Here is a 13,043-nt window from a genome sequence, read left to right on the forward strand (position 1 = left end):
TTTCAAGAGGTAGAGTGCTTTTTGTCTTCAGAAGCACCATGTCTTTGCAGTTTTTAAACATTACATTTTGTTGTTATCTCCTGGGGCTTAGTCTTTGAAAGATGATATATAGGTTTGTAACTATATTTTTCTCTTGTGACTTGCAGAAAGACTTCAAAAATTAATGGTATTGAATATGTCCCTTTCATGAGTGTTGATTTGAGGGAACGTTTTGCCTTCCCTATGCCGTTTTCGTAAGTGCTATTCAATTACTAAACTTACACTTGTTTTTATTTCTAAAACTTTTCCATATCCCATACGGTTATGCTTTCTCTTTTAGAACTTCAAATTGTTTAAGTAGGATTTTAATCATAATTCAGGTCAGGATATTTAAATACTACCACTTACTTTTTCCAAGCTGATCTTAGGACTGTTTAGTGTGACCTGATCCTGCTCTTTAGGACTTTTGCTGTTGTGGCCTATAAGGGGAACATTAGTTTTGGCTTTTTGGGGTACTGGACTGGGCTGGCAGTTTTGGGTCCATTTCCTGACTCTGCTGCCTCCTGATCAGTTTAGCTCCCTCTGCCTCGGTTATCCCATCTGTAAAATGAAAATGATAGTTGTTTCTTCTGCGAAGGATTATTCAGAGGAAGAGTGCTACGTGACTGCTAGGCTTTATGCATGAGCAGTGATATAGGTTCAGATCACGCAGACATAGTAGAAAAATACACCTCTTTTTTTCTTCAGTTTTCTACTAAAGGCTTGGCAATCAGACAAATTCAATATTTTCAGGACCAAGGAAGCTTTTTATTATTAATTCATTGTTTGGAAGTAAATGGGAAAAATTGGGTTTCTGCTTGTGTAGTCTTATATGAAGGAAGCTTGCAGGTTTTATTTCATGTTTTTACTAGCTTTTGCTTTTTTTCCCCCAAATCATCAACTTTACAGCACTGTTCTTTATATATACAGCTATAAAACACCTGCAAAGCTATGTAACTGTTTTGCATATGTTTCTACTATGTATCAGTTATATAAGATGTACCATGAGAAGTTTTTTCTGAACTGCTGTGGATTTATTGCTGCTTCTCCTTTTTTAAATCTAGTGATAAATGTGGCAAGTTACCATTATCCCCCAAACAGAAAGCAATATTTGCCAAGTGGGTGCGACCAGATGATCTAACAAATAACCCTACGATGATTTATACTGTATCAAGTTTCAGCATAAAGCAGGTAAGTTGTTCCTAAAGAGAAGCGTGTGCTGTTTGAGTTTGTTGCAGAGAATATGGGACCCTCTAAAGGTGAAAAGGAATACTTGTTCAAAAAGGAACCCCCAAGTGTGAGAGAGCTTTTCTTGACCCTCTTAAGAATAAATAAATAAAATCAGTAAACAATACCTCCCTAGATTCCATGTATTTTATAGTCATGACAACAGACATGTTAACAGTAGAAATGAAAATCAAAATATGAATTCCAGCAAAAATCCCTTTTTTTCAAAAGCAGTGGTAAAGTTAGCATCAAAAATGGCAAGGCATACCCTGTGGTAAATTCTTTACTTAATTTATTGCATGCAGAAAGTGCTGGGCAAGATTTTTAACTTTTTAGTTGACAGGAAGTGGAGTGGCCCATTAAAAACAGTGGAAACATCTTGTTTAATGCTAAGTTGCATAATGGACCAAGTTATTCTGAAATCAGCAACAGATTCTGCCATTTGCATCTGGCTTATGTTACACAATGTGTTTGGGAAGGTGGGGTTAAGTGTATGTGGATGATGAGGTGAGGTATCTGCACTTGTTTCTGCTTGTCTTTAGTAAATCTTTTAATTCTGCCTTGCTCTGTTAGGCCCTAGTGTTGAGCAAGCATACTTTTCCTGCCTCTTTAGTAGTAACTTTGCTTCTCTTGGGTCAAATTCCTTCCCTTTTGAAGGGAACTACTAAATGACAACTTTGCTTCCCTTCTCACACAACGCATTTGTCTTTCAGTATCTAAATATTAGTAAATGTCCTCGCCATTTTCTTTTATTTGCAGACAATAGTGTCAGATTGTTCTTTTGTGGCATCACTAGCTATCAGTGCAGCATATGAAAGAAGATACAGCAAAAAATTGATTACAAGGTAAATAGCTGTCCTTTCTAAGATTTTGTCAGTCTTAATACTGCCACATTTTTGAAGTATATTTTATGAGGGTGATGTTTAAACTGATATCTGTTAAACTTACTCATGGTCACACACAGTATTTCTAATCAAGTCAAAGTGAAAATATTGGGATTAGTATTTTCAGCTTTCATTAATTTTAGCTGAGATTCTACAGCTATATCGTTGGACAGGTCAGTAAAAATAACTGAGCATTTGTTTTCCTCTTCCCCTGTCTGAGATTCATGTGGCTTTAGCACATGAAAGTGAAGACAACTTTATGTAGATGTGTAATGCAGACTTGGAGTCTAACTGTAGATATGCTTTTAGGGAGAATAAATATTTTGGAGGGTTTTGTTTACTTTTTTGCTTTCTTAATAGAAATTTTACTTACAGCATTTTATAGACCTGTTTTCCTACATTGCTATGCCAGCTGCGGTGCAACAGATGATCCATCATGTATCTTGTTGTACAATTAATGTTAACAACACTATCACAGTTCCACTTAACTAGAGTCCTGGGATAAGTTTAGCATGGGTTTGACAGACTGCAAGGAGCCCATTGCAAGACCAGTGTGCAAATGTTTCTGGAATTTTTGTTTTAACCCATACTATTGAGAGGTGGATGTGGGTATGGGTCTTTTGGGGTTTTATTGTTTTGGGTTTTTTGGGGGGTAGCGGGGGGAGCGATGACTTCTGTACTGTCTCCTTCTTGGTCTTATCTTTGACTTATCATTCATACAAATACTATTAAACTATATTTTTATAGCTGTAGTGCAAATACAGTAAGATACAGGTGCTTGCCTTGCTTCTGCTGGAGGAAGAGTTAGGTTAATTGTGTTCTTCCTGTTACTCTATTATGTAGAGAAATGCAGCAAAAGTAAGGTCTGAAAAATAAAATTTAGTTAAACATCGTTGACATTTTTACTAAATTTGAGTATCTCTTTTTTTGTGAAGTTATAAATTCCAGAAACCATGTTAATCCAACTCTTAATATCAGTCTTTGTGTATGTACATAGAGCCAAGTCATTTATGTCACAACTTTCTCTTCTTTTATTTATTTATTTTTTTTTCCCCAACAGTATAATTTACCCTCAGAATAAGAAAGGTGAACCAGAGTATAATCCATGTGGAAAATACATGGTGAAACTTCATATCAACGGTGTTCCTAGAAAGGTAAATGGTCTTGGGGAAACTAAGACTGTTTAAGCTATATATTTTAATGTTTCACTCTGCTTCACTACGAAGCTATGCTTATCCAGCAAAAACTTTGAATCTTTTTTTTGTTAGAAAATGGTTCTTAATTGTTACACCTTTTGGGTTTCATTCTGGTTGTGAAGTATGTAACAGACTGTGGGTATCTTTTCTGCAGACATTCACTGGAATAACTTTACTCGCTCATGTTAAACTCGTAACATTTCCTTACAGTGCTTAAAGGAATTATGAAACTAATACAGGAGAAAATAAAAGGGGGGGGGGGAAGAGGGGATAACTCTTTACCACTGTATAAACTTGTGGTGCGTCTTCATTTGGGGTGCAAATAATTCCCTTTTTACCCCATTTCAGAAAGGAGGAACTAGAACTATAGAACTAGAAAAAGTCCAGAGAGGGACATTCAGGAAGAGCATAGATATGGAATGACCACAAAGGAACGACTAAATTGACCAAATGTTTTTAATAAGGAGAGGAGATGTCTGAAGGGGTATGATAGAGCTTCATAAACTCAAGAACAGCTTTACTTTCTTCTCAGTATAACAAATAGGGGCATAAATAATGTATTTCTTCACATGATACTTCACTGAACTCATTGTTGCAGATGACGAAGGCTTATGAGATTTCAAAAACTGAGTGGCTGTATTCATGGGGAAAAAAGCCATCAAAGGCTATTAAATGCTAAGATATGATCTCTGGCTCAGGAAGTCCTTGAGTTGAAAAATTCTGCAATCTGAAAGAGTATATGCTTGCCCTGCTCTTAATACTCTTTCTGAAATATCTACTATTGGTTGCTGTCCAAGACAGGTTATTAAGCTGAACATCCATTTGTTCTTGTGTGAATAGGATTATCCATCCTTCCATATGTAGCACTTGAACAGAAAATGTGCTTTCTTAGTAGTGTGTATTGGTGACAGACAAATGTCAATGTGAAACTGAAACACCTGTTCTGCGAAATGATTTTGGACCATTGCAAATACTGTAGTAACAATCCATAATAATGTTGAGCATATTCTGCCTGATTTAAAGAAGAAATGTTAATACTTTCACAATCGCTGCTTTGATTTTTTTTTTTCCTTTCCAGAGAGAAGAAATTTAAATCTGGAACTAGAGATTATGAAAGTGATGTGACATATAGTTCATTTCCCTTTAGATAAATAACCGTTTATTTTTCTGCCGGCTACAGAGCACAGTCTGTGCTCTGTTTCCTAATTAGGTGAGGGATATTGTTAGGCTTTTCTCTACTTTTTTTAATGCTGGTAATTACACTGAACTTTTCTGTGACTACCTCTTTCAATAGATGCTAAAGCTGTTTACAAGAAATTATTGTCATTATCCCCATTTTACGTAAGGGAAATTGAGACAGCTGATCACAGCTCACCCAGTGACCAGTGAAAGAGCTGGCAATAGAATTTACCTTGTTCCCTAGGCCAAACTACTGCAGGATTGAGAGAGGTATTCACATCTGAGAAAAAACGGTCAGGTCTGGTTATGTCTCAGATGTTGTATATTAATGAAATATTGGTTTTATTATCTTTTTGAAATATTTTTAAAATACATTATTAGCTTTATGATGATTTTCATGTGTTTTATTTTGCACAGGTTATCATAGATGACCAGTTACCTGTTGATCATAATGGAGAACTTCTCTGCTCTTATTCTAACAATAAAAATGAGTTATGGGTATCATTAATAGAAAAGGCTTACATGAAGGTAATGGGAGGATATGATTTTCCTGGATCAAATTCTGTAAGTACTGGATTATTTCTAGCGGACACAAAAAATTCCTTTTAAATAATTTCAGATCAAAAAACTTTATTTCTAGTGAAGTCTAAGTAAATTGCTTGCGGAGATGAGTATTGATTTTTTGGGTTTTTTTGTTTGTTTGTTTTTTTACAAATGTGTTTGTATGTGCTTAGCTGTGCTTGATCAGATAAATTCCATCAAAATAGAGTAATAGGCAATTCTTGCTCATTAGGAGGGAGGCAACTAGGAAAGGAACAGACTAATCTGTTAGTCCTTCCATGTATATAGTGGGAACAGGTATGTGGGTCTGTGAAAGTTACTATTTATCAGATTGTTCCACTCATTTATATACATATGAAATATGTTCATATAACATGGATACTAAAGAAAAAATCATAATGGTGCAGCTAGGCTGACATGCAAAATATTCTTGTAAAAGGCCTAGTTTACTGAAATGAGTAGCCTGTATAATTTTCATTCATTGCTTAGGAAGTATTTCTGATTTTTTCATTCTAACTTTTTTAAAATTGTAACAGTATATTTTTGATTTCCTGATGCTCCTTGCGTTCTAGATGGTGTCTTGATAATCACATTCACTGAAGGTATTCTAGGTAATCACCTTCTGAAATATGATTATCAAGGCAAATATGGCCTTGTATAAGAGGTAATCATAGCATATATTTTCATGTATGTTTATCTCAGTGTTGGGCTACTTTTTTTTGGAGAAGAGAGAAGCTGGTGAGACGAGATAGCTTGGTGTACTCTCTGTCCTCCTCTAACTTGCTATCCAGAAAACAGCTTGATTTGTGCCACTTAATTCTCACCACCACCCCATCCGCCCCCTCTGCTTTTGACTATTATGGCTTCCTTGTATAAGCAAAGAATTACTTACTGGCTATATTGTATTTGTAATTCCCAAAGTTCCCACCTACTGGTAATGGTTACTGACACTTCAAGCATATATAGTCTCTGCTTTTGCTTTGAAGAGTACAGAAGAAAAGAAGGGGGAGGAAGTAACATTTCCTGAAGATGAAATGGGGAGATTAAAGCCAGAATAAAGAACCCATATCCTGAACCTTAGAAGTAAAACTTAATTATTTAAAAATGCATATATAATAGCAAGGTTTCAAGTAGTGCTTCTGAGAATATACTTTAAAAGTCCATGAATCAAAGAAATAAATAGAACACACGTCATAGAATTGAGCATGGTTAATCATTTTCTTATTTTTCTTATGCATGCATAGCTCTGAAATTCCGGTACGTTAGTTTGCTTCGTCAGTTCACTTTCAAGCATATGCTTGATTTCTTTGAAGGCACTTTTATAATTTATTTACAGGCATCATATGCTTATAGATGGGTTATATGTTATGATTTCATTGAATGCTTGCATTTCAGAATATCGATCTCCATGCACTGACTGGTTGGATACCTGAAAGGATTGCTATGCACTCTGACAATCAAGCTTTCAATAAAGATAATACTTTCAGAATGCTTTATCAGAGGTAGAAGTTTGTTCTTTCCTACATAATCAAAAAGCTTGCTGTGCAGTAGCTGAGTTACCAATATAGAAGCAGTACAATCACCATAGATCCCTTGCTAGCTTTGTGGTACTACCACAGATTCTGCTTTATAGCTGCTCCGTAGACTTTCTGGAAGAAAAAAATGGAGGTATTGGTGACTTTGATAGAATCAAAGATTGAAAGGTTTGAGGAATTTTGTTTGAGATACAACTTTTATTCCTTGCCTTTGAAGAAGAAAAAAACAGCCCATTTCTTCAGTTACCAGTTCATGAAGAAAATGGAATGTGAAGTCAGAGAAGAGCAGGTTGGAAGCAGTGTACAAGTTAAATACGGTAAAAAGCAGGAGGAGATGTAGGCAGAGCATTTCCCAGAGCTTTCGCATTGAACTGCTGACATGGAAGCAGATAGGGTATGGTATTTCTAATCGTATCACAAGGTCTCGGTAACTATGCCCTGTTAGTAAATCGCCTGGAGAAGCGCAGTACAGAAAGTCTCAAAACTGCAGTACTGATTTTCAGATCTACCAGAACAATCCTACTTATGGTAAAAGATACAAGTGTAACTTACAGATTTCAGCTAGCATGTGCTTTGATTCCTTTCAGAACTAGGTCTGGTTTGTGCAACCAGTTTCTCATTTCAAGGACATCGAAGGGGGTATTCTATTGATTGAAGCCACCTACATTCAGGATGAAAGAGCATGACTGTATGTTTCTGCAGTGCTGTCTTCAGTAGTTTAGGAATTCTCAGTTGTTTGTTACAGACTTTTCAGACATTCTGTCATCGTAGTTAGTGATTGCACTTAGGATGGGATCTAGTCATAACAGCATCACTGTTATGTTAGTCTGTGCTAGACTGAAAATGGGTCAGTTCACAGTCCAGTGACTCTGCTAGCTGTCTAGCGTCCCTGAGTATGGATTTTTATTTATTTATTTATTATTATAATGTTTTAAGCCATTGGAACTATCAATTGAGACCCTGTAGGCCTCTGTTGAGGGACATGAAACCTTTGTGTAAACCTCTACAAGAGTATAGAAGCACGTACTTTTCATTCTTCGGGTTTTGGCAAACTCCCTCCAAATCATTGGGGGTAGTGGAATTATTAATTTTCTTACATAATGTGATCGGCTAAATGTTGATGAAACCACACTTGTGATCAGTGAAGATCTGTAAAGCATATCTTTAATAGGTGACAGATTGAATTTCAGGTTTGACAAACACTGCTTTTATTGTATAATGAAAGACAAACACTGCTGTTACTGTATAATGAAAAATAATCATTTTTCACTTAAAGCCTACACTTCAATACTGAACGGAAATAATTCCACTTTCTCAAGCTTTCTCAGGAGTGATTTCTGCTTACAAAAAAAATCATATTCCAGTCTTTATAAAGCAGAATCTCCATAATGGGAAATGTAAAAACACACCAGTAGAGTGTCTGGTAAATGTTAGTTTACAAGTGCTAAAATCCTAATTAAGCTATTTTTTTGCCTCTTTTTGAACAGATTTCACAAAGGAGATGTCCTTATTACAACAGCAACAGGGGTGATGTCTGAAGAGGAAGGAGAAAAATGGGGTTTAGTTCCAACCCATGCATATGCAGTCTTGGATATAAGAGAATATAAGGTATCAAGTAAAACAAAAGATGTTTTCAAATGCCTATTTGAAATCTGTGTGCTATGGGTATCTACTGATATAGATATAAAAAATACATTTTTTTTCCTCCTCTCTCTCTAATGACTCATATGGTTTACTGTATCTGGGCTTCATTGGGAAATTCCGGAAAGCTTAGTAATGCTGTGTTTTCTTAAGCTATTGGTCCATATGTCACATTCATATAAATACAAAATTATCCTGACGAGTTCAGCAGTTTTATTTTGCATTTATTTAGGGCCTTCGATTCCTTCAGTTGAAAAACCCTTGGAGCCATTTACGTTGGAAGGGACGATACAGCGAAAATGACACAAGAAATTGGACCCCAGATCTACAAAAATACTTAAACTTTGATCCCAGAACAGCTCAGAAAATAGACAATGGTAATAAGGCTTAAAAATCACTGTGTATTCAGATAATATAGATTTCTGTTGTTTATCTCTTCAGGAAAGTGGAAAAAAAATTCTAAGCAGGAGGAGGGGAGGATGAGGGTAAAACAAATACTAGAAACTAAATAGTCCAAAACTTCAGGAAGCATGTCATATTTTAACTGGTTTAACAGGTTTGACTGGGTTTAACTAATCTGGATGATTTAATATATTTCAAATTCAGTGGCCAGAAATTACCTCTTAGCTTACGCATTGCTATCTTAGTATCTTGGGGAGGGTTCAGTGCAGAGATAACCTGCTGAGAATATACTTTGTAATGCTGCTTTTTAATATGTGAATAGACTTTTCTACATTTTTTTTTTTTGCTGCATGGGTTTGTTAGTGGCAGGTCAGACTGCTAACAGTTTCCAGGTTCTGCAGAAGCTGCATTTTAGATTTGAGATGTTGGTTCTTTTTCTGGTATCCTAGTTGCTGTTTATCTTTGTCAAGAGAGTCCTTTTGTTTGGTGCCACTTACTTTGACAATAGTAAGTCCAATGCAAATATGTAAGGAAAACTTTTATTTAAATGCAAAAATAGCAGCCTTAGCTTTGTGACAGTAAAGAGAGATTAGCTCATTGTTTAGTTGGTGGTTCATTTAGTAAGGAATTACATGTTTGTAAAATCTAGTCATAAATTTATAAAAAAAATTACCTTAACAATTTTAAGGCAGTTAATTTTTCTGATTGGATTTACATTGTACGGGTCTTGTTGCCTAAATGCAGCTGCATTTTCTTAGTGCTACAGGATGGGCAACTGCCTGTATCAGAGACTTGTGTTATGATGCGGTTAACTTTTGAGAGTTTATTTCAGCAGGAGCCAGTAATTTTGCAGGCGTTGTTGTTGGCTGGAAGTGTGATTAGGTGGGCTATAGAGAATTAAAACAAATAGATGAGAATGCTGTAAAGACAAAGTAGATCCCATGTGCCAAATCAAGTCACATGAGTGCTGGATGAAGTACCTTGAAATGTATGCAAATATGCTTGCATGTTGATTAGAGATTTGGTTGTGTTGGACAGCTGTGGTCCCTATTTGATGGACCTTCAGTTGAATAGCAGACTCAAGCAGGTTGTTGAATTGAGGAAAGCTATTTAACTGTGTCTGAATTTTTTTCAGAAACCTAGGAGAGGGGAAGGCAGCTCAGAATCAGTTAATAATGTCTTTTTGGACAAAACAGATTCTCTCATGCCTTCCACTCAGTACTTGAGAATGCAAAATACCCAAACAGCTTCAGAAATTCTCTGGCCTTTGAGCCATACTAAATGATACTAACTAAATACTAAAAAAAAGATACTAACTAAAAAAGATGCTAACTAAATGGTTTCTCTTGGTTTAACTTGTTTATTTTGGGGTTAAGCTTAAATTTAGAAGTGTAGACAATGCAGACACTACTACTAAATTTTACAGAAATGTGGATTTATATAAGCTGTATAGTTTGCCTGGAAAGAAGCTTTTGAAAAATGAATAAAGTGAAGGTGTCTGGTAAGCAAACAATAATAGCAGTTCCTTTGTAGGAATTTTCTGGATTGCTTGGGAAGACCTGTGCCAGTATTACGATGTTATTTATTTGAGCTGGAACCCAAGTCTTTTTAAAGAATCTACGTGTATTCACAGGTTGGTCCAATAGAAAAGACTTTTGTGTTGAGACATCACTAAATGTTTTGATGTGGTGTGTTTCCTTCCTTCCGCTCTTCCTAGTTACTGCTGAAGAGGTTGGGCTTAACTATGCTCCCTTGAACCTGACTTGACACTTTTAAATTCTCAGTCCTAACTTTGCTTTTGACTACTGCTGTAAAGCTGTTGAAACTCCTGCGACCTCTGTGATAATGCTGTGGACCTAAGGTTGTGTAGCCAAATTCTGACATCAGTCCTATGTCTCTTCATCAGAATAGAAATCAGCCTTCTGTACAGTTGATGTTTGTTTAAACAGTCACCAGGCAGTGCTTGAGTGGCACAGCTTTTATCTGGAATTCATTTTCCTGGGCAGTTGCAAGTCATTTGTGCAATGTATGTTGTCTTTGCAAGATGTGGTCAGTGATGTCAGAGTATTTTACTTACATTAACTATGACTGATGAAAAATGGAGTTAGTTAATCTTCCTTGGCTATTGGGTTTTTCAGAACATGACATTTATCTCCTACCTTGTATCCATTGTATTCAGTCTTGTCCCTCATCTTGAGAGTGCCTCTTTCTGAAAGCAAGGGTTTCTCACTTTCTCTGCTCCACTGTACTGTACTCTGCCACTGCTTCCACCTTGTTTCTGTGTATGTTAGCTCATCAAAAGCTCCTTCATCCGTAGTAAAACTGCTGAGTTTCATCTGTAAAGGCTCCTTCCATCTTCATGTTCAAACTAATTCTGAAATAGACTGCCATGATGTAGTAAGATGAAGTAATGTCTGCATGTTATCCTCAAAGCTCATCTGCTTGTCTGTCTCTTATGCTATTAGTGATCATCATACCTCTATGTGGGGAAATGCCTAGCATGGTGGCAATCACATAAACAGTGGTGTAATGATGGCAATAATTTGAAACTTGATTGATAATGCAGCCTTCCACACATGCTGTTCAGCTGAAAAGTGTGGGGAGGGAAGGTCAATGGGGTTTATAAATAGCTTTATCCACTTCTATTCCCAGTGTGCCAACTTTACATTCAAGCATCAACACCTTTTGTTTTTTCACACCATAGTTTCCTTGTCTGGGCAGTTCATGAAGCAGCTGAAAGATTTTGAAATAGATTACCTCAAAAATTTTCAGCACTTCATGTAGGCAGCCTTCCAAACATGAAACAAACTAAATTTTAAATAAAAATCCTCTGAATAAAGAACTGGAGGAAACAATTTGGTTAGATTTTGGAACTAACCATAGCTTATATATGGAGTCCTACAGTTACAAAAGCATAGGGTATTTTCCCTTCATATTAAATTTGGCATGTGCAATCATGACAATAACTGGCTAGCCCCAGGCTCTTTGAGTTGTTCAGCTTTTGCTGTGCTTTGTGTAGTTGCAATCACTGTACCAAACAGTCAGGCTGTTTGTATTTAGCATTTCTGATCATCACACTTGTATGGTAGCAAAGTCATTTATAAAACAGAATTGTAAGATGTTTCTTATACTGCTGTATTATGTAGCCACTGTTGCAGATTACAGGAGAAAATTAGCCTTCAATAACTTTGTTACTGATGTTAAATAGCTCCCTATAATTTATGTTTTGAAATCTAACTCCAAATATAATGTCTTACTCATCTAATAAAGTATCTGTATTACTTCTAGTACTTGGGATGCAAAACAAGGTCCAGTGAAGGATGCCTACAGCCTGGCTAATAATCCTCAGTACAAGCTAGAGGTCCAGTGTCCACAAGGTGGTGCTGCAGTCTGGGTTCTGCTTAGCAGACATATCACTGATAAGGTGCCATGTTCTTTTTCTTATTTTTTTCTGTATTATGAGTTCTATAATATCTTCTGTAAATCTTTCTATATAGCTCTCTATATTATTAGAATATTACTACTACTATTTTCCTGTATTTCTTTTAAATTCAGCAGGTACAAATACCTGATTACAAGTTTGTTGAAATAGACCCAGAGTAAAAATTGACTGAGGTCATTATATTCCACTCATAGTGCATGAATGTGTAGAATGTGGCTCTTGCAGCTTCTACCTGTTCATTATGTTTAAAAATAAATAAATAAATAAAGCTTGTTATGGTACTGAAGTAACTCTCCGTCCAGAGGCCTGAACTCTTTTCAGTGAAATTAGTTGCAATCTAGTTATTTCAGACATTTTTTAAAGAATTAAATTAGGTATCTCAATAAATAAAAATACCAGATCATACCATGTGGCGGTCAAAAGGGGATGATAGAACATGTACTTGATTCTGATCATACATTAGTTACATTCCACAGAAGTGTATAACTCTTCTTAATTCATTTTTTTTATAGGATGACTTTGCACACAATCGGGAATTCATTACAATGGTTGTATACAAGACTGATGGCAAAAAAGTTTACTATCCAGGTTAGTGCATCTTAATTGCCAGGAAGATGATGCTTAGAAATGAATGAAGACTTGTGGGGAAGAAGAGGCATGCGTTGCTTTAAAACGGGAGTCCTCATTCTTAGAAGAACAATCTTCTGAAATGGTCATTTGGCCCTCTTTGACCACCTTGAACAATCTACGCTGAAGCAATAAGCGCAGCTGTACACGGCAGAGATAGAAGGGTTTAACCCTGCTTAGAGATCTGTGTAGCCCTGCTGACACTTATTTTGGCACAGTATTTTCTGCGTTGTTCTGTTTCTTTTGCAGTGGCAATAGTTGATACTTGGAAGTAACATAGTGCTTCTAATTAGCAAATAACAATTATCCCCCACATTTGTGGAATTACTTA

The 13,043-nt window shown here is 36.1% G+C and overlaps 1 protein-coding gene across 6 annotated transcripts in view; it reads left to right on the forward strand.

Annotated features, from left to right (window-relative positions):
- CAPN7 (calpain 7) overlaps positions 1 to 13,043 on the forward strand; it is a 35,068-nt gene that overhangs the window by 11,844 nt on the left and 10,181 nt on the right. For all 6 annotated transcript variants that reach the window (XR_010883457.1, XM_013950743.2, XM_067291415.1 and 3 more), the window contains 11 exons: positions 147 to 233; positions 1,083 to 1,209; positions 2,005 to 2,090; positions 3,190 to 3,283; positions 4,922 to 5,068; positions 6,461 to 6,567; positions 8,088 to 8,208; positions 8,474 to 8,618; positions 10,177 to 10,276; positions 11,932 to 12,067; positions 12,598 to 12,673. Coding sequence is in view for 5 of the 6 variants with exons in the window: in XM_013950743.2 (XP_013806197.1) it covers positions 147 to 233; positions 1,083 to 1,209; positions 2,005 to 2,090; positions 3,190 to 3,283; positions 4,922 to 5,068; positions 6,461 to 6,567; positions 8,088 to 8,208; positions 8,474 to 8,618; positions 10,177 to 10,276; positions 11,932 to 12,067; positions 12,598 to 12,673 (1,226 nt within the window). In the remaining variant the exon portion in view is untranslated. The remainder of the gene's footprint in view (positions 1 to 146; positions 234 to 1,082; positions 1,210 to 2,004; positions 2,091 to 3,189; positions 3,284 to 4,921; positions 5,069 to 6,460; positions 6,568 to 8,087; positions 8,209 to 8,473; positions 8,619 to 10,176; positions 10,277 to 11,931; positions 12,068 to 12,597; positions 12,674 to 13,043) is intronic.

The sequence above is a fragment of the Apteryx mantelli genome, chromosome 2 (assembly GCF_036417845.1).
Source record: "Apteryx mantelli isolate bAptMan1 chromosome 2, bAptMan1.hap1, whole genome shotgun sequence".
Classification (NCBI taxonomy): Eukaryota; Metazoa; Chordata; class Aves; order Apterygiformes; family Apterygidae; genus Apteryx; species Apteryx mantelli.